Source organism: Rosa chinensis, chromosome 5 (assembly GCF_002994745.2).
Source record: "Rosa chinensis cultivar Old Blush chromosome 5, RchiOBHm-V2, whole genome shotgun sequence".
Lineage (NCBI taxonomy): Eukaryota > Viridiplantae > Streptophyta > Magnoliopsida > Rosales > Rosaceae > Rosa > Rosa chinensis.
In genome coordinates, this window is record NC_037092.1 from 44660049 (window position 1) to 44684821 (window position 24773).

The 24773-nt window shown below is 35.9% G+C and overlaps 5 protein-coding genes across 7 annotated transcripts; 3 read left to right on the forward strand and 2 right to left on the reverse strand.

Annotated features, from left to right (window-relative positions):
- Positions 1-378: 378 nt before the first annotated feature.
- On the forward strand, positions 379-2648 carry LOC112165899. Of its 3 annotated transcripts, XM_024302602.2 has the most exons (4): positions 388-547; positions 863-945; positions 1365-1422; positions 2415-2648. In XM_024302602.2, exons 1-4 carry the CDS (start codon positions 521-523, stop codon positions 2568-2570), a joined length of 324 nt encoding a protein of 107 aa, XP_024158370.1. In that variant the 5' UTR covers positions 388-520; the 3' UTR covers positions 2571-2648. The 3 variants fall into 3 exon arrangements, 1 of the variants encoding a protein (XP_024158370.1); XR_005800131.1 differs by having other exon boundaries at positions 379-547; positions 863-940; positions 1365-2648; XR_002923059.2 differs by having other exon boundaries at positions 382-940; positions 1365-2648.
- Positions 2649-10525: 7877 nt separating this feature from the next.
- Positions 10526-12698, reverse strand: LOC112203921 (rust resistance kinase Lr10). Its single transcript, XM_024344819.2, has 4 exons — positions 12680-12698; positions 11858-12532; positions 11711-11761; positions 10526-11610 (listed from the first exon to the last, which is right to left on the reverse strand). Exons 1-4 carry the CDS (start codon positions 12696-12698, stop codon positions 10571-10573), a joined length of 1785 nt encoding a protein of 594 aa, XP_024200587.2. The 3' UTR covers positions 10526-10570.
- Positions 12699-12852: 154 nt separating this feature from the next.
- Positions 12853-16323, forward strand: LOC112165896 (LEAF RUST 10 DISEASE-RESISTANCE LOCUS RECEPTOR-LIKE PROTEIN KINASE-like 2.4). Its single transcript, XM_040505875.1, has 6 exons — positions 12853-13763; positions 14196-14290; positions 14337-14367; positions 14676-14729; positions 14822-14905; positions 15104-16323. Exons 1-6 carry the CDS (start codon positions 12857-12859, stop codon positions 16249-16251), a joined length of 2319 nt encoding a protein of 772 aa, XP_040361809.1. The 5' UTR covers positions 12853-12856; the 3' UTR covers positions 16252-16323.
- A 309-nt stretch (positions 16324-16632) lies between these two features.
- Positions 16633-18632, forward strand: LOC112203922 (protein FAR-RED IMPAIRED RESPONSE 1-like). Its single transcript, XM_040506750.1, has 2 exons — positions 16633-16747; positions 17106-18632. The coding sequence occupies exon 2, from the start codon at positions 17112-17114 to the stop codon at positions 17979-17981; it is 870 nt and encodes a 289-aa protein (XP_040362684.1). The 5' UTR covers positions 16633-16747; positions 17106-17111; the 3' UTR covers positions 17982-18632.
- Positions 18633-23112: 4480 nt separating this feature from the next.
- LOC112167100 (NDR1/HIN1-like protein 10) lies at positions 23113-23832 on the reverse strand. Its single transcript, XM_024304063.2, has one exon. It carries the CDS (start codon positions 23830-23832, stop codon positions 23113-23115), a length of 720 nt encoding a protein of 239 aa, XP_024159831.1.
- Positions 23833-24773: the final 941 nt, after the last annotated feature.

Below are 24773 nucleotides of genomic sequence, written 5' to 3' on the forward strand. Positions count from 1 at the left end.
AAGTAAAATATTTCAAATTGTCTAATCCTATGATCAAATACTCTCAAAGTCTAAAATTTTAGGATGAAGTATAGCATAATCGGGTTATACGGGTTCACTTCGTGTTAGCGGGTTGACCCGTGGCCGACCCATTTATTAAATGGGTCATGGCGGGTTGACCCATGGCTGACCTGCTTTTTAATCGTGCGGGTTCAACCCGCTTTATTTCTTGCGGGTTTCGAGTCGTGTTATCGGGTCGTGTCGGAATTGACAGCCCTAATATAAATGGTTAATTTTGGAAATCTGTAGAAGTTACAGTCACTATGATAGGTATTGAAACGCCATTATTATATGTGGGTAGGTGGCGGGTCATTAAAAAAGACGCGGGGTTTTAAAATTTTCACCTTCGAAAAGGGAAAACGTGATAGAAGATTAGAAGTCGTGCCCCAAATTAACAAGATAAATAGATAGAAGTGTTGGCCGGCCAGAATGAAAACGCAGACTCCATCTCCTCCTGGAATCTTTAACTCTATTGTTCTCTATGGTAGTGGAGCTCTATTCTCTATCGGTAAGGATCTCTTATCCTCTTCTTTAGTCTTTATGATTCTCCTATTTCTTGGAAATTTGACTTAGGGTTTAGAGAAATCTAAATTGGGGATTTTTGTATTTTTACTTTTTATTTTTTATGAATTGTTTTCAGATTGAATCAGAATTCTTTTATGTAAACTTTCAATCTCAAATACAGCCCCAAAACGGGAATATGATTTTTTTTGATAAGGCATTGGATTCACTGTATATGTATCTATGTTTTCATATTTATATCATGTTTGCCGGATTGCATACGGGGTTGAGGTACTTTGATGACAACATCAATACTCAATAGGTTGGTGAAAGAGAGTATATATTGGCGTTGATCCAGAACATCTTTTTGGGAACAAGCAGAGCATCTCACTGCTTCCAAGTAAGGTATTGCAAAATTTTGCAGTTCAAACAACTTAGACTGGTTATTGTTTTTTATCTTAATAGATATTGAAACGCCATTATTATATCTCTTGTTTATCTTATTAGATCTCTTGTTTGTTTTTCTTTACTATTGAATTTCATAGTTATTGATTGTAGGAATAGGGTGGAGATGTTATACAGAGAAGTCTGGCATTAGTATCATCCCTGAAACCATCGATATCTGGACTTTGCCTTATTATTTTTATTTACATAAGAAGATCAAGATCTTCAAAAAAAAAAAAAAAAAAAAAAAAAAAAGAAGAAGAAGAAGAAGAAGAAGACCAAGATTCACATTAGTGCCTTGTTATCATTGAACGTTGTATACAAATCTTAATGAGTTTAATTGTTCTGTTTTTTTTTTCTGTTTATTTGGTCAATTGCAGATTTAGAGTGGAAGTTAGTTTGTTCTGTTTGGTTCAACTCCGAAAAGAAAATAATCAGGTATACATTCTCTTTGTTTTTTGTTGTTGTTCTTTCTTTATTTTTCTTTACCTATTTTCATTTCTTCTTAGGTTCTGTTAAATCTCATTGTGCACAGTTTGCATAACTTTTGGGTATAGTTAATTTGTGGGTTGCTCAGTATTAGAGTTTTAATATCAACATCTGGTTCATGCTCTTTAGTTTGAAGAAATATATCCATATGGTTCAATATCTTAAATGGTCACAATAGGTCAAATACATCTTAGTATTATAATTTGCATTCTTAAATTGAAATTTATGGCCGGTATGCTAACACAACTAGTGAATGATAAAATTCTAGCTTTGATACACTCTTGATGACTGACATAAGCTTTATCATTATTGATTGTTATGTTGTACATTATTGCAAGATGGAATGAATAAATACTTCAAAAAGCTCTAAATTTGTGTACTCTTTCTCTTCGCTCAAAGAATTCTGTTCAGTAATATAATAAATTTGGTTGTTTTTTTCTTTTGCCTCACAATCTGTTAAGGAAATGTTTGTTTGTTTTTCCTTCTTATCATGATTTTGAGTTTGGTTTTAATTTGTTTTTCCTGATTTTTTTTTTTTTTGGCGTTTCCAGTTTATGTTTGGTTTTGTTCTTGAGTTCTTGTTATAATGCATTTAGTGCTCTCACTCTTTTTTATATGTGAATTGTTTAATGTGTTGCAATTGGGGCTTTGGTTTGCTTTGTTGCTATAGAATTCTAATTCCCTAAAGGTATGGTCTGATGGCAGAGGAATATATATTTAGTAATTTGTCTTGTTGAGAAATGATTAATGTAGTAACATTAGATGCTGATAGAGGTTGTTTTTCGAATAAGCTAATAGGCCAAGACTTCTTCATATTTAACCATCACTCATAGGTAAGAGTATCGCACATTTAAGTTTCATCAAGTATATAATATGTCTAAAGTTTCATGTATCTACTTAGTATGTTTTAGTTTATTATATATGTTTGTGTGAAATTTCAGATTACCTTTACACTTTTGGAAGTTCAGTTCAATTCTGAGATACACTGTGAGTTTTGGAAGCTGCTTTCGACGAATAGATTAGTTTTGTTATTAAGACTTTCGATTTGTATCATCAGTGTACACGGGCAAAAGAACTTGATGGCTGAGACAATGTAGTACTTGTCTAATTTTATGAATGTTAATTACATTGTATTTTGAGATTATTTAATGAAAGTCCATATACTTTTGATTTCTTATTATTGCGTTTAGAAAGTATATATTGTGGCAATGGATAGTAGCAATTTTCAGTTGCTACAACATATAGGACATAGCACCATTGAAATGCTATAAAATATATGTAGTGGAGTTTTTTAAAAGATGCAGTATGTCTATTAAGAGCATTTAATAAACGCTATATATTGTTCAATAATAGCGTTCTGAATCGCTGTTGAATCGTATACAATAGCATTTACACACGCTATGGATGCTAGACTTTTTATAGCGTTTCTTCAAACGCTATGAAAGATCTCGAGTCTATTATAGTTGGGGCAGACATAGCGTTTACTAAAACGCTATGCTATCCTACTATAGCGTTTTTCAAATGCTATCAATAGAAGTTTATGGTGTAGTGACACGACTAAAGAGCGAGTCATTTGCATGTCAAATCGCCGACACGAATGAACCTGTATAACTCATTATTAAAAGGATTAGGTTTGGTGAGTAATATTCACATGGTTACCGGTGACCAAGGATTTTGTGGTCACTCACCATAAAATTTAATATCAAGGGTTGAGATTAAAAGAATAAATTTAAAGTGTTTTTAATCTCAACTCTAGAAATTAAATCTAAGGGTGAGTGACTACAAAATCCTTAATCACTTGGTGATCGTGTGATCATTGCTGTAGATTTGTTATATAAAATCTGCAGACACAATCCATTAAAATTAACTTTAAATTTTGGAAAATTTTATTTTACCTTCCTGATATTTACACCTTAAATTATTTGCGCCCCTGCACTTTTAATTTCATCACGCGTGCCCTTGTACTTACTAATTTTGATCAATCTTGTCTAACCCTTGGCTTTTTTGCCAACTATTATGTGACGTATTTTGAAATTGTAGTCACATACGATATAATTTTGCATGCCACATTAATGAATCGTCATCATATAAGAGAGCCCATTAGAGCCACATTTTCAATTTACAAAATACTTGACAAAAAAAATGAACTATAGGACATGATTGATTAAATTTGAGAGCACAGGGGGTACATGTGGCCAAATTAAAAGTGCAGGGCCACAACTGATTTAACAAGGAAATGTTAGGGATGTAAAAGGAAATTAGCTCTTAAATTTATGAATAAATTCATTTTAAGTCCAAAATTCATCCTTTATGTTGGATGCAATCCACACAAATCTTTTTTGTTAATTGTGGTCCAGTAACTCACCTGTCATATTAGATTAGTGCATTAATTTTTATAAAGTTCTTATATGTGGGTTAAGCACCCAACAGTCCCAACGTTTCCTTCTTTTCCTATTGAATCATCTCTTTCTTCCTTTGCTTCGTCCATTATCTTTCTTGCAACAACTTTTTTTTTTTTTTTTTTTTTTATCTCCACCATTTCCCATGGGACTCTAACATATGACCTCCCAAATAGAAAATCATTGTCTTAATTACCACCCCACCAAACACACGCACACATCTTTCTTCCAACACATGGTTCTCATTGCTTTGTTTCTTTCTTCTTATCTCATATCTATATCTTTGGTGTGACTTCTCATTTCTTAGTTCATTTTTATGTCTTACTAATCTGACTTATTCAGTTGGTAGCTACCTTTATTATAGACTTGGTAAGAAGTTTTTGCGTATCTTTAATATAGAATCGATTATGGTGTTAGTCAATATTTTTTCCTACAGTTTGATTAGACATTTTTATTTTACATTTATATGCCTTATTTGTAGGTAAGATCTTACAAGTTTTAAAAAATTCAAGTTTCTATGTATCTCTATATCTGAGGTTACATTTGTCTCATATTTAGGACTTCAACGTCTTCGATGGCCCAGCTTGAGAAGTTTTGCACTATATGTTATTTCAAGATTTCATGCATAATTTTCAGTTAAGTCGCCTTAAAATGTCTTCAATGGATCAAAAGGTGGGGTGTGCTTTCAATAAGGACCATTAAAATGGGGACTTCATGAACACTTTCTAATCAACCCTTGTGAGACACATTTTTCGTTCACACTTTGGCAAATCAACCGTTAGATTTATGCAAATTTTCATCCAAATTGAAAATCGTTAATGCATTCACCCAATCGTGGTTTATCATTTATTAACATGAATGGTTCAAATTTAACAGATTATTGTTTATTAGCATATCTAAACATCTAATAGTTAATTTGCCAAAATGCAATTGAAAAGTAGGTCTCACAACCAGTGGCGTAGCCAGATTTTTTTTCTAAGAGGGTCAAAATTTAAATAGCTATTACTATATCTAATAACACATAAAATTCTAGATTTTGATTCAGAGAAGTGCATGCATCTTACAACATAACATTGAAGATTGAATCAATGGTTAGCTTATCAACCTCTACTAGTGTCAAGACGAAATAAAAGAAAATGGTTGAATAGAAGGAACATAAAAGTAAAATATAAGATTTTTGACTGGAGATTAGGGTTTAGAAAATAAAGGGATTTAATGGGCTTTGGTATTCTTTGTATTTATGTTTTTATTTCCTATTCTATCAGAAGGGTCAAGACGTTGAATTATGATATTACATTTTGAAAAAAGTAGAAGGCACTTTCCTATTCTATCAGAAGGTCAAGATGTTGAATTATGATATTACATTTTGAGAAAAGTATAAGGCACTTTCCTATTCTATCAGAACGGTCAAGATGTTGAATTATGATATTATATTTTGAGAAAAGTAGAAGGCACTTTCCTATTCTATTAGAAGGGTAACGATGGGTCAAGATGTTGAATTATGATATTATATTTTGAGAAAAGTAGAAGGCACTTTCCTATTCTATTAGAAGGGTAACGATGTGGAATTATGATATTACATTTTGAGAAAAGTAGAAAGCACTCAACCAATCAAATGACATTATAAAAAGTTGAGAAGGTTTAATTAACCATTCTAACTCCACCGTAACTACGCTATACTCACAACCAATTGCTTGGTTCGTATTCGTAAGATAAATGAGCAGAGTATGAGCTCAATATTAGGCTCGACAAAAAAACGAGCCGAGCTTGAACAAGGATATATTCGGCTCGTCTAGCTCATGAGTAGCTCGAGTTTGTTAGCTTAACGTTTGTTAAAACTCGACTCATGAAAATTTATAGTATAAATAAAAATATAATTTTTCTGATCTCAAATCTTTAATTCTTTTTATTACATTCCTTTTCAATTGGAAGAGAATCTAAGATTTTAAGTAAAATATATTACAATAAAGTCAAATGGGATTTGTGTGATGGTTAGACATTAAATTTTAGATTATTATTTTAAATTTTCTTTCTTCCAGTTGAGCCTATTAAAGCTCGATCTTGTCCAATAAATCGAGCCGAGCGAGCCTAGCTCTGGCTTAAGAAAAATATTCAAGCCGAGCCGAGCTTGAGCATGGAAAAAAAAATTCAAGCTTTAGCCTGGCTTGAGCTAGATAAAAAACAAATGAGCCGAACATGATCACCGTGGTATTCGCTCCGGCTCGGCTCATTTACACCCCTATATCAGAAGGGTCAAGATGTTGAATTATGATATTACATTTTGAGAAAAGTAGAAGGCACTTTCCTATTCTATCAGAAGGGTTATGTTGAATTATGATATAACATTTTGAGAAAAGTAGAAGGCACATTCCTATTCTATCAGAAGGGTCAAGATGTTGAATTATGATATTATATTTTGAGAAAAGTAGAAGGCACTTTCCTATTCTATCAGAAGGATCAAGATGTTGAATTATGATATTACATTTTGAGAAAAGTTGAAGGCACTCAACCAATCAAATGACATTATAAAAAGTTGAGAAGGTTTAATTAACCCTTCTAACTCCCACCGTAACTACGGTATGCTCACAACTACTAATTAGAAAGTTCTCATGAAGTTCTCAAATGTAGAAGCTCTTCTTGAAAAGGTAACCCTTTTATATGGTGAGAATAATTTATTAAATTAAACTTGACACGAACTATTTATTAAACAAGTTAGGCAAGTCATGGTGATAAATAAGTTGTATTTGGGCTTGAGTTTGTCTATTATGACATGTTTAATACTTTAACACAACATGAACCTCATGATTCATTTCACTGATATATGATATGGGTGGGTAGAACTTGAGGAAAAAACAAAACAAAAAAACAAAAAACCACTACAACCAAATCAAAAAGGCAATACCCCGGAGTTTGCTTAGGTTGTGAAAGGGATGGCCGGGTGGGGGTTGTTAGAAATTAAGTTAAGACTAGACTAACTTAGCGGTTCAATTCTTTGAAAAAATATATATAAATATATATATATATATATATATATAAACCAAGGATTGAAATATCTGCAATATTTTCTCCGATATATATTTCTTTTTGGACGGGCTGATATATCTTAGGGGGTTAATGTCTTATCTTCTACCGTTTCCCCCGAAATTTCTCTAAATGCAAATCTGTGTGAAGAGAGATCTCCTCAAAGGAAATCTGGGTGAGGAGAAATCCCCTCAAGGTGAATCCAGGTGAGGAGAAATACCCTCAATGCGCGATTCTGTGTGAGAATTAATTCTCTAAAATTCTAAATGCAAATCTGTGTGAGAAGAGATCTCCTCAAAGCGAATATTGGTGAAGAGAAATCTTCTCAAAGCAAATTTGGATAAGGAGTATCCCCTTTGAGGAAAATTTGAGTGAGAAGTGGAATTCAAGTGAGCAGAAATTCCCTGAAGACAAATCTGGACAAGGAGAATTCATGATGAAGCAATTTCAAAAAGTAACTCATTCACTTCATCTTTCTTAATTATATGAGATTGACCTCAATTATATTAAATTTTCAGATGAAGATAACACACTCTTGAGTTATTATCCCTTTATAAGGGGAATAGCCGGTAGCTCTAAAGAGATCTATAAATATCATGTTCATCACTACAATTCGTACTATATGGGTCATACGTCTTGGTCTGATTATTACATTTTCGTAGACAAACGAGTGGCTTTTCAACCACCTAAGTCTCTTTTTGGATATAGAAGAAGTTGACATTCATATATATTTATATGTAATTCAAATAAATTAACTCTTTCAAAAATGATATATTTTCTCTTATATCCTCGATATATTCCTGATATTTCCGATATCTCTATTTTTCAAAATTCCAATAGATATGTAGATACAGATATTTTAATCCTTGAGATTAACAACTACAAAGTGCATTATCAATGCCCATTGAAGAAAATAAAAAATAGAAAAATTATATGAAAACTGCCAATTTTGGGTTCTGATCAAAGCCCCACATTTTGGGCATGAAAGAAAAGACCAAATCATTCCTTTATTGAGTCTCGCACTTAGATACTACCTTCATGTGGTTATGGAAAGGTCAAAGTCTTCCATTTTTGATAGATGCCGAAATAATTTTTGGAACTTAAAATGTAGACAAGTCACATCAATAATCAATAATTAAGTAGTAGTCGTGTTCGAAACTGTATTCAGTATTGTTCATTCCTTTGACTAGTTGTCGAGGGGACCGTGTGCCTCTTAAAATTATGATAGACTGGATTTACTCAACGAAAGACATAAGACACCTAATGGTTTTGAAGTAATTAAGCAGCTCTCATTGTAGCGGAATGTTGTGATAAGTTTGATTCACTGACAACTAATAAGATTTATGGCTAAGGTTTCCAACCTCAGAAAAGATCATGCTCCTAAAATTTTGATCTTGTAATTTTGACAATGTGGGTGTGTTGTTCGGGATTTTCCAACTGATGACCATTATGTACAAAGTGTAGTTCTTTCTTACTTCCTTACTCTGCATGTCTTTTTAGATGTACATAAAGAAACTTTTATGGTAGCGCTACTCAGTGGCGGATGCAAAAACTTTTGGACATGGGGGCGAAAAAAGAATGAACATCCATAAAATAAAACTTTGATGAATGAAACAAACTTCAATCGCTCCATTTTCTATCAAATATAAAGATAAACTTTCAATTAGTACATTTCTTTAAAACACAAACTATTTTCACTCAACTATTCCGAAAACAAGCACAGGACAAGCAACAATAAATCAAAACTGCCATTACTTATCTTTGAATACCATGCAAAACTTACTAATAATTCAATCATTCAGCACAAAAATGAACAAAATAACACATTAAAAGAGCACTTGAACCCTGTTAGGGTCTAATTGATGCTATTATCATAATAAGTTGTGCTGCTGGGAAGAAAAAATTGATTATGAATAAAATCCTCAAAATTAGAAAGGTAATTAACTTGCAAAAGCAATTGATCAACATTTGTAAAAGAACATGCAATTGATCAATACGCTCAAATTAGTGTGTGGTTTTATGGGGTTTCTCATATAGCCCGGTACTTGCAGCTGGTCTTTAAGTTCATATATATGTCTCCCTCTCTTTGCATGAAATCAAACTTTATAAATCACTGAATTTCTCTGTTTCCATTATTTCAGTCAGGATGGTAATAGAAAGTGAGGAAGCGAAGCTCCATCTTATCCTCTGAAATAAAGTTTTATCATTTCAATGAAAAGGTTAGTAAAGCTGAATATCTCAAGGTTTATTGGAGACTAGAGGTTGAACTTAATCATGACCTTCAATAAAAAGTGAAGCCCAATTCAAAAAAAGAAAAAACCACTCGGGGCAGTGGCCTCCACTCGGCCTTGCCGCCGCCACACGTTCTTCACACGCCTCCTACCTAATAATATCATAGAAAAAATGAGAGTAAAAAGAAGAAGACCTCGGCCCTGTCTATCATAGACCTGCTGTCAAGGGGTAAAGACTTCACACACTTCCTACCAAATAATCATAGAAAAACATGGAAGTTCCGTCCGCTAATTGGAGAAATCTTCTCAAGTCATCTCAACCTCTTAATTCAGACTCTGATCCTCCACTAATTCGAAATATTATTTTCTCTAATGGGGGTTTAGCCTTAATATTTACTCTCTATATATGATTAATTATGCATGTCTCCAAGTATGTATTGAAGATCTCTTCAAAAAGAGATATGTTGTTGCCAATTAACCTTGCATAACCAACGTCGGCCATTTACAAAAAGATGCTTGTAATTTCCACAAATTTTCCCTGTGATGCCCATTATGTACAAATTAAAGTGTAGGTTCTTCTTTGTTTTTCTTCTTCTACTCTTTATCCTTTTACTTGTACATGAATTTGAGTGTTCAGTCTAACGAGTGCAATATTTATTTATTGAAACTCCTATAGCCACGCCACTTCATCTGGTAAATTCTTCTATAATATGTCAATTATGAATAAAAAGGAAAGAAGAAGGGCTTGCTTTTCTATTCGACTATTGCTGGAGTGATCATGATGGAGATGTCGAGACTTCTATTGATGCCAATAGTTTGATTTATCTTGAGGTTAATATTGACGTCGAAATAGAAGAGCCCCTTGCACTATGGCAGCCGTGTTTGACAGATCTTATTTAGGCAATCCATTATTGGGCATAAAGTCATCTGAACCCCTTGCCACGTTCATTTTAATCGCATTCACTTATGTCCTATATATGTCAAGATATGTATAACTGTTTGAGAGTGACTTTGGAATGCCAAAAGATGAAACGATAAAGACTAAACACTTGTAGACCATTTGGCAAGAACAAATTAGAGTGCTTTTTGGAATTACCAAATCAATTAGAAGCACTTCCCAGAGAAGCACCGCAAAGATGTTCTGGTCAAACTTCATTTAGCTAAAACAAAGTACTAACAAAAGTGACACCAAGTAAAAGCACTTCAATACTCTCAAATAGACCAAACTAATAGATATATTCTGGTACAACTAAGAGAATTTCTCGTACTATATATTCGACCGCAACTAACAAAATATATAATACTAGAAATCCATGCATGAAATTATTCAACAATTGAAAGCAGTTTCTTAGTAGATCTGCTAATAATACATCACTATAACAATTAATCTTATTATGTTAACACCTGAGCTTGACTGGTTGCTCTTGCTGGCACATGAATTCTCATTCAACTCGAAGATGAAGTAGAGGCAAAAGGATTAGGGGGCATGGTCAGATTGTCACCTTCCCTTTCCAACATTTGAACTACTGTTTTCATGGAAGGACGGTCTATTGGATACCATTGGATGCACCATAGACCCACAACTGCAAGTTTCTTAGCAATTTCAACATTTCCTTCGTCCCCAATATAGATGCGAAGGTCGTTCCCTTGTTCTAAGAGGTTATAGATCCATTCTGGGAAGTAGACTTGGCTGGTGGAGTCTTCCATGACTTTGAAATTCTTTCTGCCCCCAACCATTTCAAGAAGCAATGTTCCAAAACTATAGACATCTACCTTATATGACACGTTACCGAAGTTCCTAGAGAAGACTTCTGGTGCAATGTAGCCCATGGTTCCCCTCGCTGCAGTCATGGATACCGCGCTTTGATCCTTAGAGCACAACTTGGCTAAACCAAAATCGGAAACTTTTGGAGTGAAATCATGGTCTAGCAACACATTATGGGGTTTGATGTCAAAGTGGAGGATTTGTTGTTCACAACCATGGTGAAGATATTCAATTCCTTTCGCTATACCTAAAGCAATATCTTGCAACTTATCCCAACCAAGGAACGAACTCTCATTATCTGCTGGTGATAAGAAATTCTGGAGTGGACCGTTTGGTAAGAATTCATAAACAAGAGCTCGTATAAATCCATCAGCACAGTAACCAACCAAGCGTACCACATTGACGTGGTGGATTTGACCCATTGTGCCCACTTCATTAATAAAATCTTCCCCTTTCTCATTTGAATTGTTGAGGATTTTCACAGCAACAAGTAATTCAGAGGAAAGCCTACCTTTAAACACAGTTCCATAGGCCCCTTGACCCAGCTTCTCCTTGAACTGCTCTGTTATCCTCTTAATATCTGCATAAGAATATCTGCTTGGCTTAAGAGCTCTGTAGTCATCCAAGAATCTTTTAATTCTCAGCTGATTTTCTTCTTCTCTTTTCACAGAGCTATAGACATAGTAGATTTTTGTTCCCGTCACTATAAGAATAATAGAAACTGTACAAGAACATGCAAAATATCACCTTCTGTGTCAGAACAAAAACATTTGAGCTGAAAACACAATACGCCTATTGAGAGAGAAAAAGAGGAAAAAGACCTTCTGGATTCTCACCTAATATCTCTATAGTTGGAGCTCCACGTTTGTGACCTGTAAAATTTGTTTAGGGTGAATAAGGACTTGAGATGTTAAAGAAATTAAACAGAATTATCTATCTATCATTGATGTGTGAAACATAATTAATACCTTTGGCTTTGGGTACATCCAACTGATGCCAGCATTGAGTTTGAGGATCTGTCTGATTTATGAATCCATTCTTCAGCCGACATAGCTTGCCCTTCTCTTCACAATGTTGACAAGATGGTATGGACCAGTGGAGAGCCATGCCTGAGAAATCATCTGTGCATGCAAGAGCATCTTTGTAGTCATGCACCTTGGTACAAGACACTAGGGGTGTTTTATCAATAGAACAACCTCGCCCTAAAGCATAAGCATAAATATGGTTGCCTGGATTACCATGGCAAGGGCTCAATCTTGCCAGACAACGAAAATTGTCTGTAATATATTGATCTCTTACAGTTGATGGTGGGCAACTGAATAAGCTTGTGTTGCCTGCATATCTGAAGGCAGAAGAGGAACCGTGGTAGAAAATGTCTCTGTCCAAGCAATCAAGTGTAAGAGCTGCTCCAATTTGCTGTGATGTGTAGTCAATCTCTGTAACAAAGAGCTTAAATGATGATGGCATCTCAAGCAGTGTCTGGTTGTCTTTGGTACATGAAAGATCAAAGCCCCAGTAACCACAATGGGCCGGTTGCCTACCTTTCAGTCGAAATGGGAACTGGATAGCTGGGCCATCGCTGCTGCATCTTGTTTCAGTGCAATCTTCAAGACCTACTCCTCCACCATGCACAACATCTACATCTACAAATATCAGAAGCAACCAGAACAAGAAACTCATAGTCGGAAGCATTTCCAAAGATGAAACTGATTACTAGCTAGCTTCCTGCTTCTTTGTCTGAAACTCATAGCACAATAAGGACTTTTTTGGAAGATATGGGCCCTACTCACCTTCGCAGAAATGATGCATGTATTAAATATATCAAGTGGCTCAGCATTGACTTTACTAGCACATCCCCAACGAAAATTGCATACCAGTCATCACGTACTAGCTAGATTCTTTTCTTCTTTTCAAATACCAATAGGCTCTTAATAACATTCTCGTTCTTGTTCTCCTGCCCCTCCTTTATGATCATGTTTAGAACAGCCAGTCTCCTATTTTCTGTTCACACAGTTTCTCTTCTTTTTCTTCAGCTTTCAAGTCGTTTGCAAACTTCCTGGGCTACTTCCGAATGTACTCCTTCTTGTGGCAACATTAAGATAAGCTCTCCATTTCGTTTACAAGGAGATCCTGGACAGTGCGGCAACAAGAGCTATGAGTTATCTTGTGAGGCAGACGGTACCAGTCAATCTCATCAGGCCATATTATACTTGTTTTCAGGAAAATATTACGTACAGGCAATCAATTACAATAACTACACGATCCGACTCTTGGATGCTGGTGTTCACAAGACCAAGGGCAACCACTTCTCCAACCCAGTTTACTCTTTAAGCTTCTTCAACTTTACTAGTTCTGATGATCCTTCTATCAAAAGAGATACTAGTTCTGATGATCCTTACTTCTTATCCTACCCATATAGTGTGTATCCAGAACCAGAACCTTATCAATACGTTGGTGGGGTTCCATTAACAGTGTCTCTAATTTTCCTGAGCTGCACAAATCAAATGAATCATTCCGATCTCTTTGTTGAAACAGCTCCATGCATCAAGAATACCGGCATCCACTCTTCCTCTGATTCTTCCCTGTCCACAGTGTATTCTTATTTCATGCTTGGGCGCTTGAATGATGATGGCTCCCCAGAAGATTTGAGTCCGGCTGAATGGGGGTTGTCCTGCAAAATAACACTCATGGCTCGTGTGTCCCCCCCTCCCACTCCCACTGACAAGTACAGCAAGTCGTGTCAAGGCATATATAAACAACTAGCATATGGCTTTCAACTCTCATGGGTTCGTTATGGGTGTAGAGAAAACTGCGGACCAGATAACTTCTGTGTGTTGACCCACGACAACATTACCAGATTTGAGTGCTACAAAGGTAAACAATTGCCAATCCTGAAATTTTGCAAGAAAGTCCATTCACGGACAATTTTATTATACTGTTGGATCAAAGTTTACAGTTTAAATAAATGTTTGTCAGAAAATTAATTACTGTTGTCCTGCGCACAATGAAGTTAATTAATTTGCCTTTTATAAATGAAATTATTTGCTATTACATGTAGAAGTGAAGCAAAGATTAAATTTTTTTTTTTTGTCAACAATTAATCAAGAAAGAAACTAGCTAAATTTTTTAATACAACTTGGTTTTCTCTCTTTCCTTCGTCCCTGGTTTTTTCTCCTCCGCAGGTTCGGCGGTGCTTTCTCCACCCTCCATATGTGTGGTTTTTGCTTGGGCTTGTCCCAAATCTTAGGTTTTATGCCTCTTTTTTTATTTCTTTCCTGTTTTCTTGTTTTCTTCTTCAAAACGTAGGGATGCCAGATCTAGTCTTTCTCTCAGATCCATCTCATTCTTTGGTTATCGCTGAAGACAGCGATTTTCTCTTATACTTTCCGCCGCGGTTTATGGTTTTAAGCGGGGTTTACCGGCTAGTGTACATGGGTTAATACCCAGAAGTGCAACATCGGATTGTGTATCGTTTTCGGTAGATGTCCTTTGGATCTCTTTCTTTCCTTTTATTTGTTGGTTGGCCCATATTTTAGGTTATAAAGTTCTTTCTTTGCAAAAGAAACAAATAAATAAAAGATTGCAAATTAAGGAAGAATTATAAATGCAAACAAAACAAATACTGACATAATGAACGGCTGTTTAGATTTTTCCTCTTAAACTGACATAATAAAATAAAACAAATACTGTATTAAATGAAGATGGTTATGCTTATATTAAACTATAATTTTTGACAAATTAAGTAAGCTAATTAATGTCATTGCTTTCTTTTGTAAATTGGGTCAGTTCGTGGAGATCATCAGATCGTGGAGATCATCAGATCCATAATCCATAAACTGGGTGAGTAGAGTGGCTTGTCAAACTTTATTTCCATTTATCTCTATCTAACTACCTTAGTCATTGCATGATGAATTTTTTCACCTCTATTCCAGTGCCATATCCTGTACGTGCTGCTTTCGACTACGTGATGCTTGGGCCTTACAAGCTGCTTACGTTATTTGTGGTCTTTTATAGCGGTAAGAGATTCTTGTGGATCACCAAAAAGTAGACACATGAAAAATTAAGTATTTAATTTTCGTGAACCACTTAATAAAAATTGATGATTCTATGACAATGGATTTGGAAAGAAATAATATTTACCAAGGAAGATGTCAATATTCTTGCAGCAATCACTAAATATCCTTCTCATGGATTACATTTTCTGAACCACACAGGAATATTCGCAGCAGCAAAACTTTCAATTGGCTTTCCATTTGTAATTGCAATACTAATATACAAATGGCGAAGGAGGCACTTGTCAATGTATGACAATATTGAAGACTTTCTGCAGAGTAACAATAATCTCATGCCAGTAAGGTACTCTTACTCGGAAATCAAAAAGATGGCTAGCGGATTCAAGGACAAATTGGGTGAAGGAGGCTTTGGCACCGTGTACAAGGCAAAGCTCCGCAGTGGTCGCTTTGTGGCCATCAAGATGTTGAGTAAGTCCAAAACTAATGGGCAAGATTTTATCAATGAGGTTGCAACAATCGGAAGGATTCACCATCTTAACGTGGTGCGACTTATTGGCTTCTGTGTTGACCGTTCAAACCGTGCACTTGTTTATGATTTCATGTCAAATGGCTCTCTTGACAAGTACATTTTCTCTCAGCAAGGTGCTATCTCCTTAAGCTGTGAGAAAATATTTGAGATTGCAGTTGGAGTGGCTCGTGGAATCCAATATCTCCATCAAGGATGTGACATGCGAATTTTGCATTTTGACCTCAAGCCTCACAACATTCTTCTTGACGAGAATTTTACTGCCAAGGTTTCTGATTTTGGATTAGCAAGGCTATACCCATTGGATAACAGCATTGTGTCTTTGACTGCAGCAAGAGGAACCATAGGATACATGGCTCCAGAGTTATTCTACAAAAACATTGGAGGTGTATCATACAAAGCAGATGTATATAGTTTTGGAATGTTAATGTTGGAAATGGCAGGTAGAAGGAAGAACTTGAATGCAGCCATAGGTCATTCAAGCGAATTTAGCCAAATCTACTTTCCTACATGGGTTGCTGATCAATTGAATCAAGGGAAGGAGATCGAAATAGGAGATGCCACTGAAGATGAAATGAAAATCATAAAGAAGATGATCATAGTGGCATTGTGGTGCATACAAATGAAACCTATTGAACGCCCTTCAATGAGCATAGTAGTAGAAATGCTTGAAGGAGAAATTGAGAGCCTCCAAATACCTCCAAAGCCTTTCTTATATCCACAGCAAATACCAGTCGATGATGTTGAGGACAATTTAAGTACCACAAGTGCATCAAGAATGACAGAATCTACAGAGATCAATTTGAGTGCAGATGCAAATTAAGTGAATTTATATTTGTCAATATGTGGATGTAAGGGCCATGAAACTTCTCAATAAATTGATAGCATAAAAACATTTTTAGTTTGTTTTAATGTATGAATACAACTAAATTTAGGGGGGTGTATTCAATTCAGATTTTAAAATAGAGGAATGCTAGCAACCTTCCCCTCCAACCTTTCCCTTTCAACCTTTCCCATTCATTACTTGCCACGTGTATTCCACTATCCCTAAAAATTAGATAATTAATAGGCAAAATAGACACATTTTCAATTTCCCTCTCTACCCCTATTTACTCACTTTCAACAGTATTAAAACTCATCAGTCTTCTCACGTTTATCAACTTCTCTTTCTTTTTCTTTTTTTTCTCTGAATCGTCGTGGAACAGAAGCTCTTAAACTTCCATTGATGCCATCCTCCAGTCTCCATCTTTTCTCTTCACTGGGTTCGAAAGCAGCGGTGGTTTTCAAAGACAACAAAGGCAACTGATCTAAATATTCAGGTTTCCTTTTTTTTTTTTTTTCTTCTGTCTAATAAAACCTATGATTACATTAGATTATGAACAATAGTTCATCGTTGAGGAGTAGGCTAGAAAATTCAATATGAAATTATGCTTCTGATTTGTTCAATTGTAAAAGTCTACCATTCATATTAGGATTAGAGAATTATGCTTTTGAAATTATGTAATCAATCATTTGTGCAATTGTACAACATTACGTCTCTACAATTGTGGCTTTGTGCAATCAGTTCAAATTATGCTTATGATTATTGATAGGATTAGAGAATTATGAATTTTGAACCTCAACTAAGGTGATGCTCTTTTTTTACTTCATGTGCTCCATTCTCTTTATTTTTTTTAGGTGTTCATGGGGCTGGAAATAGACATAAATTTGGCTGCTAAGGAAGATGATAATTATAATGAAGATGACATGGATGATGATAATTATTATGAAGATGGTATGAATGACGATAATTATAATGAAGATGGTGTAGGAGAAGAATTTGGTCATAGTAATGGTGGTGAAAGCTCCATTAATATGAAAAAAAATTCAGAGCCATATGTTGGAATGGAATTTAATTCTGATGGCATTGCACAGTCATTTTATTTAGAGTATGCCAAGATGACAGGGTTTGCTGCTTCAAAAATAGCTTGTCGTCGGTCAAAGGTAACTAAAGAATGGGTCGAGGCAAAGTATGCTTGTACAAGATTTGGGTCAAAGCGAAAAACTGACGCTCGTAACCCCCGTCCCTGCATGAAAATAGACTGCAAGGCAATGTTGCATGTCAAAAGAAGGCAAGATGGGAAATGGGTTGTTCAAAATTTTGTGAAAGAGCATAATCATGAACTTTCTCCGGAGGATGTCCACTACTTTCCATGTTATAGAAACATTGCTTCTGGTGACTTGAACAATATTAGTACTTTGCATTCAGTTGGAGTGAAACCAAGTAAGATTTTTGCTGCTTTAGCCAAACAGTGTGGAGGATATCAGAACATTGGTTTTTTACAAAAAGATATGAGAAATTTTTTGGATAAGAAACGTCGGTTAGAATTGGAATCTGGCGTTGCTAAGGCAATGTTGGAGCATTTTACTAGGATGCAAGAAGAGAATCTTAATTTCTTCTACGCAATGGATCTAGATGAAGAACAACGCTTGAGAAATGTGTTTTGGGTTGATGCAAAAGGCCGGGAGGACTACAAGATTTTTGGAGATGTGGTTTCTTTTGATACGACATAGATCACAAACAAATATAAGATGCCTTTTGCTCCTTTTATTGGAGTGAATAATCATTTCCAGTCTACATTACTTGGTTGTGCACTCCTTGCAGATGAAACTACATCGAAGTTCATTTGGTTAATGGAGACATGGGTTAGAGCAATGGGTGGAAGAGCTCCTACTGCCATTTTAACTTATCAAGATCAAGCCATGAAAACTGCAATTGCAAAAGTTTTTCCAAATGCTAGACACAGGTTCTGTTTATGGCATATATTGAAGAAGCTCCCAGAAAAACTTGGTAGTTTTTTGAAAGAAAATGAAAATTTTATGCCGGTATTTAATGATTGTATCTACCATTCGTGGACAGAGGAGGACTTTGAGAACAAATGGCAAAGTATGATTGAGATCTTTAATTTGGGAGATGATGACTGGCTTCAATCTTTTTTTTAGGGAATACGCTGGACTAAATGCTCAATTTGCACCACAAAAGAAGAAAGTTGGATTTGCAGCATAAGGGAGCAAAATTGACTAGTTTTTGTTTGGGAAAGCTACCTATATCGATCAAATAGTGCTGAACAAGTTTTGATCATGTGTTAATTAATAGTACTATGGTTCATGGTTATTAACCAGTTGTTATAGCCATGACATAAATTCTACTTTGTCCTTGATTCCTCTGTCATTGATTAGTATTTGCACCATTTTTCATTTCAAAGCCTTTTGTTAGAGGATGTTGCAGGTTGCTCTTTTAGTATTTTCACGTTCTCTGTACTAGTATATATCCTAAGTATGCTATGCTATTACAGCTTTATTATCAAGCTTATCAGGCCCTGCTCTATTTCAATTGTTTATTTTCGATGAAAACGCTGAAAAGCTTGCATATCCTACCAAACAAAAATAGAAAAAAAAAATTATGGAAAAAAAAGAAGAAGAAGAAGAAGAAATTGATAAATGTGAAAATTAATGCAAATGAAGATAAGAAAAAGAAGAAATTGATAAATGTGAAAATTAATGCAGGTGAAGTAAATAGGGGTAGAGAGGGAAATTGAAAATGTGTCTTTTTTGCCTATTAATTATCTGATTTTTAGGGATAGTGGAATACACGTGGCAAGCAATGAATGGGAAATGTTGAGAGGGAAAGGCTGGAGGGGAAGGTTGCTAGCATTCCTCTAAAAGATTTTGTTTGAGTTTTTATAATCCATGGATTTACTTAATCCACGGATTGTTTAAATTCTATATGGACTTTGATTGATTATAATAGATTGATTTACTAGTATTTGTGTAGATTTTACAAGTTCTTATGATGTTTTTGATAGGCTAATTTTTTTTTTGTTTCTTCTTCTTTAAAAGCAATAGATGTATGGATCCAACTATAATACTATATCAGTGACAAAAAAGTAAGTGTATATATATATACAGATCCGATCCAGAGCGGAGCTCCGCTTTGGAATTAACGTGTGAAGTTCGAGTTTTAGGTCACTTTTCGGTCGCATATCCACATCTCGACCGTTCAGTTTTTAGGTACTAGTGTATAGATCATCTCTGCAAATTTTCAGCCAAATTGATGATCGTTAAGATATCTAACTCGCTTAAACCAATGGACGGACTGAATCTGTCAACCTGAACCGTAATAGCTTTAAGGCAGTTATCAATGCCTTAACGATCATCAATTTGGCTGAAAATTTGCAGAGATGATCTATACACTAGTACCTAAAAACTGAACGGTCGAGATGTGGATATGTGACCGAAAAGTGACCAAAAACTCGAACTTCACACGTTAATTTCAAAGCGGAGCTCCGCTCTGGATCGGATCTGTATATATATATATATATATATATATATATATATATATATATATATATATATATGGGGCAATCTACCATTCTTTATGTTGTGTATTATATGAATAATAAAAGAAAACTAATCAACCAAAATGTTATACAAAAAATAAAGTAATAAACTAATGACATAATTTATTTCATATCTAATCTACAAAAGAAACATATGTGTATGTAACGGTCTATTCTGGTTTTAGATGAATATATGTATATATATATATATATCGGCACCCGGCTTCGGGTTTGATTAAAAAAAAAAAAAACATGTGTGTATGTATCATCTTAATAATACCATTGAAAGTGAGCTTAATTAGCTATAAGGATTAAGGCTTCTAGAGCTATAGTGATAAAGATAAAAAATTATTAGATGAGAGCAGAGGCAGAGGCAAAGAAGGATAGTGGGAAGATATGTCTAAGACAAAATGGATGAGTGTCACCTATTAAGAGCTGCTTTTTTTTTTTTCTTTTTTGGTGAAGAGGTTCTTCATTTTTTGAGTGAGAAAGAATCCATCAAAATCTTTGGGGAAGTGGTTGGATTGTTTTTGAGTTTTGATATGTACAAAAAGCACTATAAAATCCTTTAAAATCCAACATTTAATGAAATATTTAAAAATCAGTATACTTTTGAATATCTACAGATTTGAATAGATAATTTTAAATCTTAATTGAATACATCAAGATTTTAAAGGATTGTTTAAAATCTCAATTGAATACCCATAGACTTTCAAAATACAAAAAATCTTGTAGACTCTTAAATGAATACACCTAACTTTGATTGCTGTCTTGATATGCAAATATAATGTCTCAAAGTATGAGAAATAAGACTTATTTGGTTCATTTCTCTGTGAACTATGATATCTCCAAGTTTTCAACACAATTTGCCATTTCTTGAGATGCTTGAAAATGGGTTCCAACTGAAGGAGTAATACTTTGCACTCATAAGATGTGTTTTGAGGTATCAAAATATCAATGGTGTTTTAGGTTTTATTGCCGTACGGCTGTCCTACGCCTTTTAATGCCATAGAATATTTTGCAAAGATTCAGAAGCAGATAACCGTATCTAATTTCAACCAAAGTCATGGAAACTTAACATTGGAAACACAAAGAAGCATACTTGACACTGTAATTGCTTTGAAAGAGCAGTTCTACTTGCAGCAGTCAACGTTGGCTTATGAGTATCCAAGACTCCAAAGTCTAGTTCCATAGTCTGCTTCTGATTTTTCTCCTTTTCTGCAATGAATCGAAATCTTATAGTGAACATGAGAGCATAGAGGTAAAAACTGGAAAAACAAGGTAACAACCAACTAAAGAAAGATTGCTTCTCACAAACCCGATCCATTTCCACAATTTCGGGCAGAACGAATAGGATAGCAAAGTTGGGGTCTTCTCATTTCCCGCTGGTCCCCGACTTCTCATTTATCAAGAATGGGATGAACTCAGGTATGGTCTTTTCAACCAATTTTCAGGAGTACACTCGTCTTTTATCTCACTTTTCAATAATAAAAACAAAGTTGATATCAGAAATGGTCCTCAAACTGATACCCGGACTACAAAATTGATCAATTATGTACTCAAGCTTAAAGGAGCGTTCTCTCTTAAGTTTTATTTATCTGTTGAACTGTGATTCTTCGCAATTGGGCAACACAGATTGTTCTTGTGGATGCTGTTGAGGGCAACCACATTGCCAGAGAACTGCTCGAAGCGTTCATTGACCCATTGCACCCAGGAGACAGCTTAAATCCGTTGGAGCTTGCAGATGAGTTGACCCAGAATATTTTGTGGTTAAAGAGCTTGAGAATGAAAGATACCCTCTTCTCAAAGTTTGGTATCTTCTCGCAGACCATTATGAGAACCTTTTCATATACTCAAGTCCATTTACCAAATGTCCATTTTGAATGAATAAGATTAGCATTTAACTGGTTCATGAGCATCAAAGGGTCCCTTAGTAAACCCCGCTTATTCCCGTCTCTAATAAGAGGGCAATGAACAGCTTATGTAAGAGAATTTGCGGAATGGTAGATCATCAATAATTGATTTCATGCTCCGGTCCAAGATTAGCCGGGGCGTCTGCCACTCAATTTTCTGGACTGGCTAGCTCAAAAGTTCTATCTCTTTGTTTCAAGTCTATGGGGGTAAACAGGTAGTTGTAAACAGGTCACTTTTAAGTGAAAATCTTAACAAATGGCAAAACGGCAAGGAAACAACCCAAGAAAAATAATCTATGATTTTTGCCACAGCAGCATAGAGGAGATCGATATTAGTTTAGTAGAGTACTCATCTTTCTTCTTGTATACATAAATATACACGGCTAGCTTTGTTTTTTTCTAAGTCAATCTCATCCTAAGGAAAACTACTATGGTTGGACAGACTAATAACCAAGCCGAAACGAGTCAAACATAGAAGTCCATACAGTTATTTCCACTTGGTGGTTGAACAGCTATGTACCTAATTTCTACTATCCAGACTCCATAACAGACTGACCTTTCCAGTTTCAACATCTGGACTTTAAGAATCAAATAACACAAAAGGGCTGATAAGAAGTAATATGAGTTCCACCATTAGCACCCCCCAGTGAGTTGTCAAACTCGACATGACATAGAAGCTATACTTGAATTCAGATACTGCTCGCAATCAGCAGTTAACAGGGAACACTAATCGTCAACACACAAGAAGGTTAGGCAAGACCAAATGGCTCATTAAGCAAATAAATGAGAGTTAGCTTGATGAGGATTTCTAGGATACCTAGGCAGGACTAGCTACTCTCTTGGTTACGAGGATTAACTCTGCACCCATCACCCGAAGTCCCGAGTTTCCCACGGCAAGTTATATTTGGAGGACAACTAGAGAATGCTTACTCAAAAACAGTCCACAACTGCCCTATTCTTCTTTCTCAATAATTGGCATCATTCTTATTGGGTTATAAAGAGTTAAAAACTACATAGATTATAACAAAATAACTCTTTCAAACATGAATCAAACCGGAAACAACCGAAAGTCCATACTGCTATTGGATACATAAGTCGGGTCACTAACCACTAAAATATCACATTCCTTGATCCTAAACTAATAACAATCAGAATAATAAGGTCAGAAATATCAAATTACTGAACAGAACAAACAAAAGAATTGAAGTTAAACTCTATACAGCAATTGAACCTAACCCCATCAATCTGAAGCTACTAATCTCATTAGTAAAAACTCATGCTCCTATAACCATACATATCAATATCAATAGCCCCATTTCGAAACCGTGAGAATTGGAGAAATGTAAGAACTCAAGTGAGAGATCAAACCAGTCAACAGATCGCATCACTCACTCAGACAGCAACGCCGCAATCTCTACCTCCGCCGGTCATCGTCCCGGTCCCATTATTCGAAATCGTAACCGGCACGTCACGGCACAGCACCCTTAGCAGCCGCCGCCTCAGCCTCCACCCGCCCTTCCGGAACTGAACCCTAGCCAGCAGCTTGATATTGAAACTCACCGCCCCACGCGCCGCCCTGTCATCATTGATCCCTCTCGCCACCCAGTCGTCGACGAACGAGTTCGCCGCCGAGAAGGTCGCGTTCACGGCGCTGCGGACTCTCTTCCCCTGCCGGAACGGCGGGATTCGGGTCTCGGAAATGAAGCCGGAGCGGTAGAAGACGGAGGAGGCGATCTCGTCGTACTCGATGGTCATCTTCTTGTTGGGGTTGAAGACGTCGTAGCCGACGGACCAGGTGCCGGTGAGGGACTGGCGGGAGGAGGAGACGTTGAGGTTGGTGACGGTGACCGAGTCGACTCGGAAGTCGGGGATCTTGGGGCGGAGGATGAGCCAGATCATGAGGAGGAGGGAGCCGATGATGACGAAGAGGAAGACCATGGCGATGACGAAGCGGCGGACGAAGGCGGAGCGTGCGGTGTACGCGTTGTAGGGGCCACGCTGGTAGACTGGGTAGTTGGGGTAGGAGCCGTTGGGCTGGCCGTTGTTGGCGGGGTAGGGCTGGGCGTAGGGCGGGGCTGGGTAGCCGGTGACGGGCCGAGAAGGGTCTGCCATTTTAGGGTTTGTGTCTGTGATTTGGGGGAATTGGGATTGGGTTTGGGTTTAAAAGCCAAAGAGAGTGAAAGGGAAGTGTGGGTTTTATAAAGGAAAATTAATCAAGTGGGTTTAGTGAAGAATCTGGGGGTGAAGAAGCTTAATCAACTTTACTCTTTTGATTTCTACTGAAATTCGTATTTTCCGGAAATGTTGAGATGAAGCCGAACGGTGCCGTCGTGCGTCTGCGGGAATATGACGCGTAGAATGTGGAATCTTCCAGCTAAAAGGACCTATTTAGCAATCAGGACAAAAGTCTTGTGCGTTTCTACAAATTTGACCTGAGTCCTTGAAAATGGACTATTTACTCCTTGTTTTTTTTTTTTTTCAAAAACAAATGGAGTATTATGGCAAATACCTTCCCAATGAAAGAGACGTTTTTTCTTTTTTTTTCTTTGGTATGGGAAAGGGACAATTGGTCTGCAAATGACTAGGAAACTTTGCAAAAATTATATTTTTTTTTCTTTTTGTCGGTGACAAAACTAACTTTGTTTCGGAGCTCTCAAAGAGTTGGTGCCTTGGAAATGATGGTTTCATATTAAGAAATGACAAAAATTAAGTGTTTTATTTTATTATTTTTCGGATTGCAAGATACACCTAATATTAATATTAGTTTTTTTCACATTAAGAAACAACAAAAGTTAAGTGTTTTATTTTATTATTTTCAGATTGAAAGAAACGCGTAATATTAATAATTTTTTCACATTAAGAACAACTTGATACAGAGGTGGATTGGCTCTATTCATTGGTAGACAAGCTTATATGATCTCAAGTTAGTCTGCAACTATAGAAAAACCGGTCTACTACTATAGAGAAATTGTCCATATTTAATGTATCGATGAGTTGATGTAACGTATAATTTATCATGAATAAAATACAATTACGAAATAAAGCCTCGGCTA

Excerpts from the sequence above, each read along its gene's own strand:
- LOC112165899 (XM_024302602.2), top strand. The coding sequence starts at position 521 with ATGGTAGTGGAGCTCTATTCTCTATCG. Across the intron at positions 946-1,364 it reads TCTCACTGCTTCCAAGTAAG|ATTTAGAGTGGAAGTTAGTT; the intron begins GTATTGCAAAAT and ends GGTCAATTGCAG. Across the intron at positions 1,423-2,414 it reads TCCGAAAAGAAAATAATCAG|ATTACCTTTACACTTTTGGA; the intron begins GTATACATTCTC and ends GTGAAATTTCAG.
- LOC112203921 (XM_024344819.2), bottom strand. Across the intron at positions 11,762-11,857 it reads GGATGTACCCAAAGCCAAAG|GTCACAAACGTGGAGCTCCA; the intron begins GTATTAATTATG and ends CAAATTTTACAG. Across the intron at positions 11,611-11,710 it reads ATTAGGTGAGAATCCAGAAG|TTTCTATTATTCTTATAGTG; the intron begins GTCTTTTTCCTC and ends GTTCTTGTACAG.
- LOC112165896 (XM_040505875.1), top strand. The coding sequence starts at position 12,857 with ATGATCATGTTTAGAACAGCCAGTCTCCTATTTTCTGTTCACACAGTT. Across the intron at positions 14,368-14,675 it reads CGGATTGTGTATCGTTTTCG|TTCGTGGAGATCATCAGATC; the intron begins GTAGATGTCCTT and ends AAATTGGGTCAG. Across the intron at positions 14,730-14,821 it reads ATCCATAATCCATAAACTGG|TGCCATATCCTGTACGTGCT; the intron begins GTGAGTAGAGTG and ends CCTCTATTCCAG.
- LOC112203922 (XM_040506750.1), top strand. The coding sequence starts at position 17,112 with ATGGGGCTGGAAATAGACATAAATTTGGCTGCTAAGGAAGATGATAAT.
- LOC112167100 (XM_024304063.2), bottom strand. The coding sequence starts at position 23,832 with ATGGCAGACCCTTCTCGGCCCGTCACCGGCTACCCAGCCCCGCCCTAC.